The sequence below is a fragment of the Xiphophorus maculatus genome, chromosome 20 (assembly GCF_002775205.1).
Source record: "Xiphophorus maculatus strain JP 163 A chromosome 20, X_maculatus-5.0-male, whole genome shotgun sequence".
Classification (NCBI taxonomy): Eukaryota; Metazoa; Chordata; class Actinopteri; order Cyprinodontiformes; family Poeciliidae; genus Xiphophorus; species Xiphophorus maculatus.
This window is the reverse complement of record NC_036462.1, coordinates 14,501,631-14,517,563: the sequence shown is the minus strand read 5'-3', so window position 1 is coordinate 14,517,563 and position 15,933 is coordinate 14,501,631. Positions and strand designations below refer to the sequence as shown.

The 15,933-nt window shown below is 38.1% G+C and overlaps 1 protein-coding gene across 2 annotated transcripts in view; it reads left to right on the top strand.

Annotated features, from left to right (window-relative positions):
- The first annotated feature begins 674 nt into the window (after nt 1–674).
- The window catches only part of pax7 (paired box 7), a 59,593-nt gene continuing 44,334 nt past the window's right edge, over nt 675–15,933 (top strand). The window contains exons 1-4 of one of the 2 annotated variants that reach the window (XM_023325307.1): nt 675–1,251; nt 2,372–2,607; nt 3,686–3,815; nt 4,221–4,349. In XM_023325307.1, coding sequence (XP_023181075.1) covers nt 1,167–1,251; nt 2,372–2,607; nt 3,686–3,815; nt 4,221–4,349 — 580 coding nt within the window. In that variant the 5' untranslated portion in view covers nt 675–1,166. Of the gene's footprint in view, nt 1,252–2,371; nt 2,608–3,685; nt 3,831–4,220; nt 4,350–15,933 lie in introns of both variants that reach the window. The other variant, XM_023325306.1, reaches the window with a different exon arrangement.

Here is a 15,933-nt window from a genome sequence, read left to right as displayed (position 1 = left end):
TCGATCCAAATGTTGTTGTCAATTACAACAAAAGCAAGAGGAGCGGACTGGGCTGATCCTGCAGCGCAGCAGTTTGACTAATTGAAAGGTTAACAAGCGAAGGGCCGCAGTTCTTCTAACCTCCGTCTGGTCTGACAGGGCGGCTCCTGTTTGCGGTGAAGAAAAAAAAAATACTGCAACTTTGAACAGGAAGAAGAAATAAAAGGCTTTAACTTTATTTAATTTTTTTCCCCCCTTTGTTTCAATTCTATTTTTTTTTTAAGTTGAATAATTCAGAATTTATTTAGTGGACTGAGTTACACTGTTTTCTAAACTAATGCATATATTTGTAAAAGTTAAATAAGTATGTAAATAAATGAATATTTTTAAAATGTATATTTTATTAAGTAGTTTTTTAGGATGTTGGAGTAATTGTGAGTAAAATAAGAGTAAATGTCTAAAATATATATATATATATATGAAAATCTTCAGATGTTTAAAGTTCTGCTCATTTTTTCACAACAGTTCTTCTTATAGAATATTTTCTATGTGGTCCTCTAAGAGAGGCAGCGGTGAATTAAAAAAGTAAAAATGTGACGATCTGATTGGTCGTCGGGCTCTTGGTTAAACCCACTCCCTTTCATCCATAAAAGAAAGGGCAGCGAGCCTATGGGAGCGCTCCGCTGTCTCCTCCTACGACATGCACGAAAGTTGGCCACTTAAACTACTTCCAGCCAGCCGGCAGACATTATACCGAACCCAAACTACACCAGGGGGAAAAGAATAACACCGCGTTTCCCACAACGCGCCACCATTTAGCTGCTTGCGCCTCCATTTTTTTTATTTTTATTTTGTGCAAACTTACCTCTGTGGAGGTTTTCGTTTCAGCTGTTGCAGCGTTTTGACGTTGTATTTTTGGCCGATTTATAAAGCAAGAGGAGAGCATCCCCCCCTTTTTTTCTTCTTTTTTTTATTTTTATTTCCTCCCCCCCGGTGGAAGAAGGGTCTGTCCAGATTTACTCCGCCTGGGATTTGGGATTTGACAGCGGCTGTTCTCAGATCTTTCCAAACACATTCCGTTTTCTTTTTCTTTTTCTTTTTTGTTTTTTAACTTGGAATTTCAGAGTGAAACACGTCCTTTAGCGCAGTGATTTTATTTTTATTTTTTTTGCCTCGGTAGCTACAGGATGGCTACTTTACCTGGAACAGTGCCTCGGATGGTGCGCCCTGCGCCAGGCCAGAACTACCCTCGAACCGGCTTCCCCCTGGAAGGTGAGGACAAGGACAGCCACGGGTGCCTGATACTTGAACTTGTGCTGGTTTAAGAGCGAAACTGTCCGCTCTGTCAGCTCGTACGCAGCGCGGCGGTGGGCACAGTTTGTCATCGGCGACATGCTGGGAAATAAAAAGATGGGTGAACAAAACGCGCCGCAGTCAGGGCTGATTAAAGTTAACCTCACGTCACGGTCAGGGGAGAATTATAGCTGCAGAAAATACAATCTGGTGTCTTAAAAATGCTCCAAAATCTCAAAAGTGTATAATCCATGTGGATTCTGGTTGTTTTATGTGCATTTCAGACAGCATTTAAAACAATGTTCTTCAATTTTTTTATTGTTTTTTTTTTGTTGTTGTTTATTGCTATTTTAATGCAACATTTATTCTCTACTTTTTATGCCCTAATATTTGTTTTAATCTAAAAAAATATGTTTAAATCTTTCATTACATCACTGGAAATTATTTTGGCCCTCAGAATTAAATGTCTAATTTGGAATATATTTGTGTTCTTTCTTAGACGCACACAACATTTAAATCGCCCGTATATGTGGTGGAGGGAAGGAGAGGAAGGGTAAAAAAAATAATAATTAAAAAAAAAGATCATTGTATTTGCATGTATTTGCGGGAAACTGGTTCTTCCCCATCCTACACCCGCTTCGTGCTCAAGAGCCCTGGACTGAAATGTGCAAAAACCACGTAGCTCGCAAGTGACTCGAGCTGCGGGATTTGTTCGAGTGGTCCCGCAGCTGGAAACGGCAATAATACACACGGCAAAGAGCTGGCTCAAAGGATCACATCAATATTTGTACAGCATGACTAGGAATAATCAAGGTGGGGAGTGCCATCCTCTCTAGTGTCTCTCGGATGTGAAATTGCATCCCGGAGTGGATCCTTGGATGCATCCTGTCAGGATGAATTTGGCACGAATCTCCCCTGGAAAATGGTTAATATGATAATGTGCGCAAACTGCGTCCGAATGGAGATAAAAGCAGCAAATGTGGCATCATCTAATCAAATTAAAATCTCATCTGTATTGTAGGATACCTTAAATTGAATAATGTCTCGTTGAATGTGAATGTTTTTGAGTGTTTTTTTTTTGTTTTGTTTTGCGACGCAGTGTCCACCCCTCTGGGCCAGGGCAGAGTGAACCAGCTTGGTGGGGTCTTCATCAACGGGAGGCCGCTGCCGAACCACATCCGACACAAGATAGTGGAGATGGCCCACCACGGCATCCGGCCCTGCGTGATCTCGCGACAACTGCGAGTTTCTCACGGCTGCGTCTCCAAGATCCTGTGCCGGTACCAGGAGACCGGCTCGATCCGTCCAGGGGCCATAGGGGGCAGCAAGCCCAGGGTGAGTGGTGGTCTGTGTAGATGACAGGCATGCAACACCTGATTCTATTTACACATGGGTGTATAATAATAATAATAATAATAATAATAATAATAATAATAATAATAATAATAATAATAATAATAATAATAATAATAATAATGTGCAATTCAGTATCTCTTGAAACTGAATTGCAATCCACCTGTAACATTCTATTTAAAAATATGATCCAATTAAAACTCAGATGTGATGTGAAAATTTCTCTCACGATTAAAATCATTTTTTGCATTACAAAAAAAATCCAACAAGCATATTTAAATAATAGTTTGAAATTGGTATAACAAAATATGTAGCTTCCTGGACGTATGGTCAGTATTGAAATATATACTGAACAATCTAAATACAGATATTTATTTTTTTATTTCAGCATGTTTTGATAATATTAATTAGTAATTACAAATGACAAAAAAACACAAAAAGATCATGTAATTTTCACACTTCTAAATACTCAATAAACCCTTCAAGGAGGGAAACAATTTTTAAGATTTAAGTGCAAAAGTCAGAAATACAGGAGCTGCACATTTCTGTACCTTAAACGTGAGCATAACTCCTTTTACTAAGAAATCCAATGATAACATTTTATTGCTGTATTTTTGTTAATATTATCTATTTCGATAGTTTATCTAGAGAGATGTGAATTTGTTTTCAGATTTAGGTTTCATTTTCAATCCGTTTGTTTATGATTTGTGTCCAAATCGATCCAAATCTCATGTTTTATTAATTAATAAACGAGAAATAAATCTGTCCATTTAAAATTAGAACCACTTCAAATGTATTTTTTTTTGTGCTATTAAGCTCAGTGTAGCGAAATGTGTGGTACTAATGATGCATTTCATCTAAATATTTTCAGAATACTTTACACGTTAAATTGTTTGATTATAGAAATGTCTGTCTTTCTTTTGCATTTATTCAAATTAATTCCAAATTATATTTTCCTAACTAAACATTGTGTGTTTATTGGATGAGATGAGTGTTTCCTCTAAACTAAAATCCCTCCTCTTTTGTTTGCTCGCTTGCCATCAACCTTTCAAACCTAAAGCAGGTGGCAACTCCCGACGTGGAGAAGAGGATCGAAGAGTACAAGAGGGAAAACCCGGGTATGTTCAGCTGGGAGATCCGGGATAAGCTGCTGAAGGACGGGGTGTGCGACAGAAGCACAGTTCCTTCAGGTGAGGCTTCATCTGGTAAGCTGCACTTTTTTTTCCCCTTACTACCAGCGAACACCGCAGCATCACCTCTCAATGAACGTCACTTTGAATTCAACATGTTACTGATAATAAAGCGCCTCTGTAAGCAAACCCACAGAGCGATAGCGATATACATGTACATGTCCTGTTGAAATGTGGCTTCAGTGCTCCGTCAGTTCATAACATTTGCTCCAAACGCTGCTGCTTCATGTGAAAACTTTTCCTGTGCCATTTTTTTGTATCCTTCTGAGAGAAAAAGAGAGAGCAGAAGAAGAAGAAGAAGAGAGAGAGAGAGAGCGAGAGAGAGAGAAAATGTTTGATAGGATTATGATGGTTCTGTTATGGCTTTTAGGCCTAATCACCCATTTACCTTTTTGTTGCCATTAGTGAGTTCCATCAGCCGCGTTTTGAGGGCCCGATTTGGCAAAAAAGATGACGAGGATGACTGTGATAAGAAGGATGAAGATGGAGAAAAGAAAACAAAGCATAGCATCGATGGCATCCTCGGTGATAAATGTAAGTTAACAAACAAAAAGTGTATGTCTTATTATTATTATTATTATTATTATTATTATTATTATTATTATTATTATTATTATTATTAGAGTAAATTTGCAGCCTTGCAAACTGGAAGCAAATGTTTTTTTTAAATTGACTTCCTACTTGAACGTCCTCTGGGGAAATCGTCCCATATCCGAGCTGCGGCTCTAAGCGCAGACAATTTATTCCCGCTTTAAACTCCGAGCCAGCACTTGTTCACTGCCTTCAATTATTTATGAGAGCCTTGGCAGAAGGTATTTAGCTGCCGAGAATTAATTTGCGTGGCGCATTCTTGCTCATTTCACTCACTCATTCAGGGGGACATCTAAAACGACAGCTGACAGTTGACCCACTTCAAGCTCCCTGACGCCTCACCGCTTGTCAGTGAAAGCGGAAATGGATGCGCATGTTATTGTTTTCTGCTGTTAGTAATGTGTGAGACAGTGGTGCAGGTATTTTGTTTCTGAATGGCCCTGGAAGATAATCATTTCCCCCGTGGTCCCAGGTTTTGAAGCATGTTGTAATGCATTTGAATTCTTAAAATGAAGCGAGGCCTAATGAGGGATTCAGTTTTATCCTGAAAAGATTTCAATTTAAAATATAAAAATGCGCGGAATGAGCGCTTTTTAAACGCCCTGCTGCGAACAATGTACACTGCAAAAATGAATTCTAAAGGGAGTTCAATTTTAGCAAATAAAAATCTCTTTAAGCATATTATTTGTAAAGATAATGGTCACTAATACCTGCATTCTAACGTCATTATATTAGATAGGAATTTAAGAAAAAAATGTTTGTTCTGCCAAAACGTATTCTAATTTGTTGTTGTCATGTAGAGGAGCGTGATAGGTCTACATTTTAAAATGAGCTTTGTTATGAATGTACATGTCAACTCAGTAAAAGTTAACAGTGTCATTAGGCTTGTTGCAAAAATTTAAGAATGTAGTTTATTTATTCTTATCTACTTTAGCGATAGCGCTAATGCTGGAACTTGCTAGCACGTTTAGGTTCTTAAGCCTGAGGTTGAACTCAACTGCACATGTACTGAACTGCACATTTTAGCTAACAAAAATGCAGTTTTCAACACACCCGAGACAAAAAGTTGCTTAAAAAAGACTTTTGTGTAAAAAAATATGATTGCACAAGGCAAGTTGCACAAAGTGGCTTTACAGGTATGGCTGTGTGTACAACTAATCACTTTGAAACATTGCCTAAAGAGAATATCCTATAAATTTCCAAACCGTCCCCATTTGAATTAGTAAAACTCTGCTGCAAAGATTGTTAGCATACCAAAATAACTTTTTTAATGCTGAGCTATAGGCTATGTTGGAACTAATGAGACTTGACTTATGTTAGCTACATGAATACCTCTCCTACAGCCAAAGCAATTGGCACAGGTGTAAAACATTTTGCTATGTTCAATCAAATGTTAGCTCACTGGAAACAAAATCTGCCACACAGGGTGAAGTTTGAAAATATAATGTTGTAGCACGTCTATAACTGAGTCTCTTAAATGTTAAACAGTGCGCAATAAACTATTCACTGTTAAGTTTTGTTTTTTCTCAATGGTAAATGCAAAAAGCAAACAGTAGAGTGAGGAGAATGTGAAAGAGCAAATAAAGAAATAACTGATATGATCAAAAATAAATGATTAAAAGTAAATAGAAAATACAATTTAAAAAAAACTAAAATGAATTATAGATTCAAGAGTTTTGATTTAAAATTTAAACTATGAAAATGTGATCACGAATCGTTTCCATCAATGGATCCCTGCAGCTAATACACATCTGTGTATTGTACATGATATATAGCCGAAAAAAGAGACTGCAATAGTGTCTACATAATGTTGGATTTGTGTTGAATAGATTCAGAATCAATCTTTTAGCAAGTTTTACAACTTGAGTTTTAAGATGCTAAAATGTATCTAATCTTTGGGAAACGTTATAACAGTCAAATGCTGCCACTTTCCGTAAGATTGCTGTGTCTTTGTAGAAAACATTAAAAAAAAATTATTTTTAGAAAATTGTAGTCTATAGTTTTTTTTTTCAATTACTTTCTGAAATATGACCCACTCCAGCCTACTATTTCAGCAACATATGTGCTCTTAATGACAAGATAAACGAGTTAAGTAATGTAAATATTTTTAATTGACTAAGTACACTTTAATTACTAGAATTACAAAATAAATTAAATTATGGATGTGATTCCACCAGTTTTATTGCTTTTATTCTAACAGTTATTTTTATCAGTGCAAGTCCCGCTTCCTATGATAAAACGAGAGAATAGAGATAGTTTTTTTTTTTTTTGTTCACAATAGCTATTTTTATTTTTTTTTTTTAAAGAAGACTGCCAAACAGCTTTTTTTTTTTTTTTTTTTAAACTTGAAGATGAACTTCATGAGCAAAACCTCCCCTCTATTGAAGCTTTTCTAAAGCGAGGAGTCGGGGCACAAAAGCAAATCCTGGAAAGCACGGCGGCGTAAAGCGGAGTGTATGGGCCTGCGCCCATTCACATTCAAAGAGCTGCTAAAAGAGAGAGAAAAGTTTGGACAAAGGGCAAGGAGCGGCATAAAAGGAGATGAATTATTCAGTACGCCCCGCTGCTAGATAGTTTTGTAATTTAGTATATAATGGCCCCGTTGGAGAAGAATCGGTATGTGGCGTGAAAACGGCCTCTTTTCTCGGTCACAGCGCAGATTAATGTTAGGAGAAAAATGTCACTATTTTCTTGCAAATATCTCCGGTGTCTTGTAAACCCTGCTGGCTGCAAATGACCGGCGTGCAGAGCTGGAGTCTGGTCGTTTACGCACAACGCGCCTGATTGATAGTTTGCGCTTCAGCTGCATCTCCGGAGCTTTGCTGGTGACTTTCGCGTTTTTGTAGCAAGATTTCCACATGATGTCACTTTCGTTCTTTTAAACACTGCTTGTTGTTTCAAATTGGGATCGAATTACGCTGCTATAAAAAGAGCAGTGTAAAACAGTGCGCAAAACAGTTTAGACAAGCAGCATCCGGATGGCGTTTAATAATGTTAATACTTATTAGAGTAAAAGCGCTGGAAACGATGCTCTCTTGAATAGGTGGCTGTGTTCGTGCCGGGTGTAATAGCTCGAAGGCATGGTAAGAAATGTATTTATCCCCAATCAGCCCCTCACTCTGCGAATTTGAAGCACAGCCCTTATGTGGAGAGGGGTTTTTAAAGCAGATTAAATAGAGCCTTTTATTTCTTTTCACTTTCATCTCAGAGCGGAGCTCACTGTGGCTCGCCCTGGGCACAAAATTCATAGATTTTTTTTCTGGCTTACTTATCCAGATTTTAAGACTTTATTTATTTATCTATCAGTTTGTTTATTAGGTCTTCGCATTAGGTTTTTTTTTTAGACTTTACATCGCGGATTTATCTTGGTACTAATCTAGCTTTAATAAAAAAAGTGTACTTAAAATCATAAACAAATTAATGCACGTTTGATTTTCCTGCAAACACAGTTTCTTGCAAAACAAGCCAAGCCGAGATCGTCTATATGCATGGGAACCCGTGTGGGAATATTCTGGTGCATGCGCTATTAACGAAAAAATGACGCAAACGCTGCGCTACACCACGCGCAAACGCGTGCACGGTTTTGTTTTGCGTCACGGGAGCATGTATCAGATGTCAGGCGTCGATTTGCCACACGTGACGCATCCTGTCCGACCGTCAGATGAAGTGGAGACAGGCGATGGACACTTCAACAAATCGCAGGATTACCTGCAGGTCGGTCTAATTAAACAGATGCCAGGTGGGATTATTTCTGGGAACGGAAAACTGAGGAAAGCTGACAGAGCTGCGCAAAGGCGTGAGAAAGGGAGATAGGCCTGGCTTGTTTAGAAACGCAAAATGGAGTCAATTGGTGAAATGTCTATTTTATTGCAGAAAAGTCGTATTATTTTCCAACTTTATTTTGTTTCAGAAATAGAACAAAAATATTTCTTTATAATTTGCGCTTACTTTATCCTGAATTGCAAAATCTCAAACTCAAATGTTCCACCTGCTAAACCAGGTAACACAATAGACAGAATTTAGCTTAAATTGGATAAAACTGAAATAAATGCCCACGCACCTCCACTTCCACGCACATGTTCGTATTTGCTCGGGCGCGCGCTCCAGCGCCACGCACACCCCAGTCTCTCTAAGTGCATGGTAATATAATGTAGCCATATTTCGGGTCTAAAGCCGCGCTGAATGAGAAGGACAGGGGGAATGAAGCGAGAGACCACTTCAAACAAATCCATCTGGAACAGTGTGTGAGAGAGATTCAGTGAAAGTATGGGGAAGTTATTTAGCTATTAATAACGTTTTTTCCTCAGGCATTCAGAGTGACTCCATCTGCACTTTCTCGCAGCTATTTGGCTGGGTGGAAATTGAGGGAGACCCAAATGTTGGGCAGAGATAACATACCCATCATAGCCCAGACCCTGCGCTGTGCTTCACTGCATTAAACTCGGATTAACCTCCCCTGTCCCCGCAGCCACTCAAGCCACATTTCACTGGAATTTACATCGGAAGGCCTGCATTTCCTATAGAGGGGGCAAGGAGCTAAAAAGACACGACACGATAGATATTATTATTATTATTATTATTATTATTATTATTATTATTATTATTATTATTATTATTATTATTATTATTATTATTATTATTATGTTTTAATAATAACAACAATAATAATAACCACAACGACAATAATAATAATAATGTCATTTATGAAAAGAAAAAAATATATATACCTACTGGCTTAGAAGTTCTAAAAAAACCAACTAAACAAATTATTAGTATTTTGATACAATACGTAATCAGATCTTGACAACAGTAAATATTGCATGAACTAGCCAAACAAAAGGCATAAAAATGTGCTTGCTAACAAATAGTGAGCAGTGTAATCTTAGTGATGAGAACTATTGTAATATATTTATAACCCAATTTATTTATGGTGTCTAATTGATAAAAAGCAGTTTGTGTTTCTTTTCTCTGTATTTATTTTGCAAGATAATAAAAATAGGCTTAAGATTTTTCTTTTTAATTTTTTAAATAGCTAAAGCTACAATTTGGCTAGTATGCGTATAAGCTAGCAGGTGGCAAGCTGCCTGTATTTTTTTTCCTTTATTCCCATGATAAACCAGCAGTGGCAGGCAAACAGTAGCAGGTGAGACAGATTCCCACTTAACCTCAACAACTGCTAGATAAAATATGAGAAATAAATCCGTGGCGCATCAAATGGATTCACCGTTAATGTATTTATCCACTGCAGTTGGATAATATTGCTATTAGCTTAGTTCTTCAGATGCTTGGTCAGATGTTGCCTAGCAACCTGGACATAATTCTGACCCTCTTTTAAACCAGGTGGGATTGATGAAAATATGACCAACTAACTTGAATTGTACTTGCTAGGATGTCAAAGAGTAGAAGTAGAATTTTATCTCACCAGCCGCTATGCAAAATAGAAAAATTAAAGACATGTCAAAGGGGTAATTTTGAAGAAAATATTTATCCCTTGTAGCTTGCTAATGTTCTTGTTAGCGTAACTTTCTTTAGCTGCTGCTGAGATGTTGCTCAGAAACATTGATAGCATTTTGATATTCTTAAAACTAATAGGAAAATGGATTACTTTTGCCCACATTTCTAACAGTATGCAGACAAATAATACAACAGGTTAGCATTTAATTTCTAAATAATATTAAAACATCATCATTAACAAATTATATGGATTTCAAATGGACATTTTAGGAGCTACTTTGCAGCAAGGTGATATTTCTTTTGACTTAGTTTGTTTCTTTGAGATGTTGTCCAGAAAGCAGGACTGATAAAAGCATCAACCGATTTCTTATATATCTTTAATAGTTTGCCAAAGAGTATATTTAGCTATTTGACTTATAAATTGACCTCAAGAACTACTAAATAATAAAATTAATAATAATTGATATATTAAACGTATTTACCACATGCATGGAGCTGGATAACATTGCTGCCTAGCCTTATAGTTACTGGTGAAATGTTGCTTCCCAACCTCAACAGCTCTCTGGTTAGAATATGATGACTGATTATTGTTCAACCTAAAAATATACACAGCAAATAATCAGTGATATGTCAAATGGATTTATCAGAAACATATTTATCCATTGTTGTTTGCTTGTTGCACTCCCATTATCTTAGCCTTGATCTTTAAATGGTAAGGTAAGATATTCCCTCGCAACCAGGATAGCATTTTGAATTTCCTTTTCCTTCTGAAAATACTGACTATTTTTGCGTGTCCTTTCATGCTTAAGAGAAGATTTAGAAAAGGGATGACTGATTAGCATTTAACCTCAACAGCCGCTAAATTTTATATAAAAAAATAATCAGTGACACGTCAAATGGATTTCATTCCTATTAGCTTAGCTTAGTTCTTTGGTTGCTAGGAAAGATGTTACCTAGCAACCCCATTGGCATTTTGATGTTCTTTAGGGGATTAATAAAACACTGACTAATTTTGCTTGTACTGTTAGTGAAGAGAAGATTTAAAACAGAAAATGCAGTGTATAATAGGTTAGCATAGGTTCTCATTGATTGTAATTGAACATATCGTGAGACCTGATGACAGAATCAAATACAAGTAATTGCTTTCCGGTTCCAGCAAGGTAAGGCGAACAAATCATCCTACACAATAACGCGACATCTCCTGCTTATTAGTAATGAGCATACATTTTTTAAAAGAGCACAGTTTAAGCTTGTAGACCTACCAACCCGGCGAGACATTTCAGTGTCAGGAGCTTTAAGTGTCAACAGCACGAAGAAAAAAAAATGAAGTAGGCTTAAATTCACTCTGTGCTGGCATTTGACTTTGATCACATGAGAAATATTCATGGAAGCACAAACACTAGCTCTGTCACCATTATCCAGGCTGACAGTGATACCTCTCAAGGCTGTCTATTAATTAAAGTTGCGCTTACCATGTGGGACGACTTCCTATCTGGGCACAAAAATGGTTTTTCCATCTCTTGTGGGGGGCTCTTGAAAAGGGGCAATCTCTCCTCTCCTGCTTCTTGTGGGAAATTTAAAAGTGTACAGAGAAAGACATGGGGATTTCTAGCTCATTTATAAAGACGAGTTTATAATCCTTTCCTGCTTAATAACTTAAAAGGATTCAATTTCTCCCCTCATTTATGGGGTTATGATCGCACATTGTTAGGCACAGATAGCACCATTTCAAGGTTACCGTTTCTTGCTCAAAAATATCAGAATATAAGCTGTAAGCCCATAGGTGCCTCCTTTGTTTAGCCGGCAATTTCTCCCACACACAAATGCAGATAGACCCATTTTTAGATGTTGTTACTTTTAATGTGATAACAATGAGGAAGTCGATAAGATGCCTCCATGCACTGAACATTTTTCCCCATCTTATTTCAAATGATGTGATATTTAATTATAGCATATAATTTCACCATCGAGAATTAAATTCGGTAGGCTTACGGAGGCTCTGAGGATTGAATGACTGGTTGGGGGTCTCAAACCATACGAGACAAATTAAAGAGGAAGCGCTGCCCTCCAGGTATCCTGTCACAACAGTAGGGTGCTTCAATGCGGCTCTCATTTCTGTCTGTGTTTTATTCCGCCAATTTTCACTATGGGGCTGCGCTGAGGCCGCAGGGCTGCAGGACCAAAAGTAATAGAGGAAAAATCTAAAAAAAATTTTTTATCCGTTTCCATATTCATGCTGGAGTTTGATTTCTCTCTCGCTTTGCTCCTACTTCCTTTAGTCAGATGCTGTTCATTTAAAATTTGTGTAAACAGGTTAAAATTAAAGGCAACCTGCTGTAGTTAAATTGATAGATTTTATATTTTTATGACTTTATTTTAAAAAATAGTATTTTTTTTAAAGTACTGAAAAAAATTTGCATTTGTGGGGAGCATAGAGATTTCATTAACGGAAATGTAGATAAATTTTTTTATATCTCATTTTTTTTATTAAATGTAACAAATTCCCAGTGTTGTAGTTTGATTTCTAAAACTGCATTTTTATTTTTGCCGCTGTTGTTGTTGTTGGTATTTTTCCTACCAGTCATTTACATTTCCACTTGGGTCCTTTCATGTCTCCCCCTCCCCAAACTGCCATCGCTTTGTTAGCATTAATGTTTAATTGGCTGGAAGAAGATGAATGAGGCTGACAGGAATCAGCTGTCCAGAGATTCCCCCTGTGAGTCTGACTCGGAAATCATAACCTGACCAGCTTTTCCTCCTCTGAAACCGGCTCGTTGAACTTGTCACATCTAATTAGGGTGTTAAAACGCACCCAGTGCATCTGTGGGAAACAGTAGGTGGTTAGTCCGGGGCAGCCAATAACGCCCTTTTTTTTGGGTCAGATGGTGGAGGAGGGAGCAGGTTTGGGGGGATCAGCGTGGTTGGATGGCAGTGTTGTTGAATTGGACTGCTGTGGGCTTTTATTTCTAAGCAGCCCTCCTTTTTTTCCGCTATTACTTCAATTATGACCATCCAGCGGGCTAAACAAGCGAGCATGCACGGACTGTGGCCTTGTTTTAATTAGGTATGAAATTAATTACACTAGACATCTATTAGAGACTTTTAAGTTTGGCTATTTTTTTTTCTTGACAGAGTTTAAAGGTATAACAGTGGATTAATGGCTTACATCCAAAATTACATTTTATTGCATCCCATCATTTCAGTGCTGCCTGTCTCAGTAGGAGACTGGCTATCAGTAAATAACCAGATATAATAATAATAAAAAAACATATTTTAAATTCAATTAGCACAGACTTTTAAGTCAAAAATCCTAATAACAAAGTTGAGTTTTTATTCATTTTTATTTTGTAATTTTCCAAACATATTTTACAGCCTGAACGCCTTTTAGATCTGAGAAAATCTGCAAGTACAGCAGCATTTTGAGAGGTTTTCTTTCCTTTTTCGAGCGCTTTTTTTGTGTTGCTACAAAAAGGCCCTGTGATGTCTGACAGCCTGCTCTCACTATTGTTAGACAAACAGCCACTAGAAAAGGAAGAGAAAAAGAAGAGGGGCGCAGAAAGGACCCCTCTGTTATTTTCTGTCTTGAGACTTGCTTCATCGGCTATTCAGGCAAGTTGATGAACTCCTCCAAAAAGTTTATTAAGGGGGGAGAAAACAATAAGAACTAAAGCCTTTGGGTGCCTGGGCAGACAGTTTATAAACTAGCTGCTATTGTGCCTCAAAGGCAGATGCTTGAATACTCCTGAATAGGGGCCTTCAAACTGACACGATCAGGCTGGACAGCAGCAGTTTTAAAGAGGGGAGACAGGGCTCTTCTTCTGCTGCTGCTACTCAGATCTCTGCCTCTCCTTTTTTTTTGCATTAATGTACATCTGCAGGAAGAAAAGAAGAGGAGGAGCTGGGCATGGTCTGCTATGGATACTTGGGTTTCTGTGTTTTTATGAACATGTGTTTACAAAAAATGCAAGTATGTGCCAATCAAGAACACAATCATATCAGAAAAACAAATGCTTTTCACGAGGCGACATAAAAAAAAGCTAATGTTCTTTCTTCTAAGTATTCATTTTTATGTGATCAAGCAAGAATATATTGTCAATGTTAAGTTTTAAACAAATATCTGATCATTTTTTGAGGCCCAGAAATCTGTGAAACACACCCACCGTTGATGTTTTTCATTCTTTTATTTTCTTTTTTCTGAATGGGATACTTCGGCTATGTGCACTCAAGAAGATACATTATTCCTCTCCTTTTCAGGAAACAATAGACTGTCACTCTTTATCCCTCTTCCCTCCGCTGTCCCTCCCTTTCCAGCCTTTCTCTTTTTTTTCTTAGGCCTCTTAGTCTCTGGCTCTGTGCCTCACAACATCAGAGGGAGTCCAGTGATTTGTGACCCCCAGAAACCCACACTTAATCTCGCTAAAGAGTGGAGGAGGAGGGGAGCATCCAGTTTACAGCTTTAGTGGGCCCCAAATAGGGCCAAGCCTGCTCTGGCAGGTGTCAACATTAGCAAACAATTGAACCCCAGCCCCATGCCTCGTACCCTGGTGCGACGCTGAACCTAAACTATTCGAGACTCGCTAAAAGGAGCCGCATAATAGAGAATATGGAAGGGGGGAGGAGGAGGAGTGGACAAGGGAGAGATTACATTCTCAGACAGCTATTAGTCTGGATGAGGCTTTTCTAAACAAACAAAAAGAGAAGAAGAAGATCAATATTGTTTTAGTTCACCAAGTGGACTCATCATTGCGCCTTTGGAGTATTTATTTTCTGCTCCATTGTTTGTCTCAGCTCCTCAGACGTCTGTGGGCCGTATTGGCAATCCAATTAAGTTTCAGGGGGTCCAGTGGAGGCCCATTTCTTCTCCCGGACAGTTGTGTGTTTTGCGCTTGCAGTCGGCAGTTCACTCACAGATTCGCCGCTGTAATGAATCCTGATTGGCGACTATTGCCTTTCGACGGCGGACAATGAACAAGAGGGGAAAACAACACTCAGGGATGACAGAGCTCCACTCGGCCCTGTGGGACGGCAATCCTTCTAATTCATTAGACAGAAGTGTCTCAGCGCAGAGAGCTGAGGAAACAGGGAGAGAGGGAGTTGACTTGAGTGGACTGGAGCTGCTCTCGAGAGGGTATGTGTCTTGACAAGAGGGACAATGTTTGTGTTTTCTTTAAAGGCTATTTATTTATCTCTCAGTGTTGATTCAGAGCCATGCCACAAGGAGAGACAAGTGTTCCCAGCAGGGGAGATTAGTTTCAAACGTTTTTAATGGGAAAACGTGAGGTATTTGTTGCCGTTTAATTGCTTTGAGATGGTCTTTTGCTGCATTTATTCCTCATACTGAAGGAAAACTGGCAAAAAGAAACTTTGTGTTGCAGTTCTTCAAGTCACTGTGAATTTATTGCAATGTGACAAACTGGCATCTACTCGTCTTGTAACATTGTCTAAATTCAGAAATTCGACCATCAAAACATTATATAGCAAACACAAAAACCTCCCATAACATAGACAGCTGGTAAAATATCATTAAATTAATTTGTGTGTAGCCATTACTGTACATACAAGACTGTTTATAGACGGTTTATATTAATTCTGGCTCTAAGTAGTATGAAATTAGGCATGTAATTTCATAAATTGAAGTCGTTTGCCTCCTAAGTTATCTACAAGACAAAATAAAAGTTGTTGCCAGCTCACAGATAATCTTACATAATGACAAAGGCTTGCAAAGCCAATATGGGCGCGTTAAGTATATAATATGGAAGGCTTGAGTCGGCTTCATTAAAGGCAGGTTTCCATCAGTGACCGTGTTTGATACGGGCCAAATGGGCAGTTGCCCACGGCGTTGTTAGAAAAGAGGCATGCAGAAGCACCAGATAAAGAATGTAACTCCTCTGTCATTTACCCCATTAGCAAGTTTTCTGTTGCTTTTATGCATGTGCCTTCAATGGGGAGTTGTGCTCCCTGCTAGCTGCTGCAGATAGGAAGACTGTTTTACATGCTTTTTGTGGCTTTGTGCTCTGTTTTCTGTCTGTTATGTATTCATTTTGTTTGTGATAAGGACTTCCTGTTGGTTTTA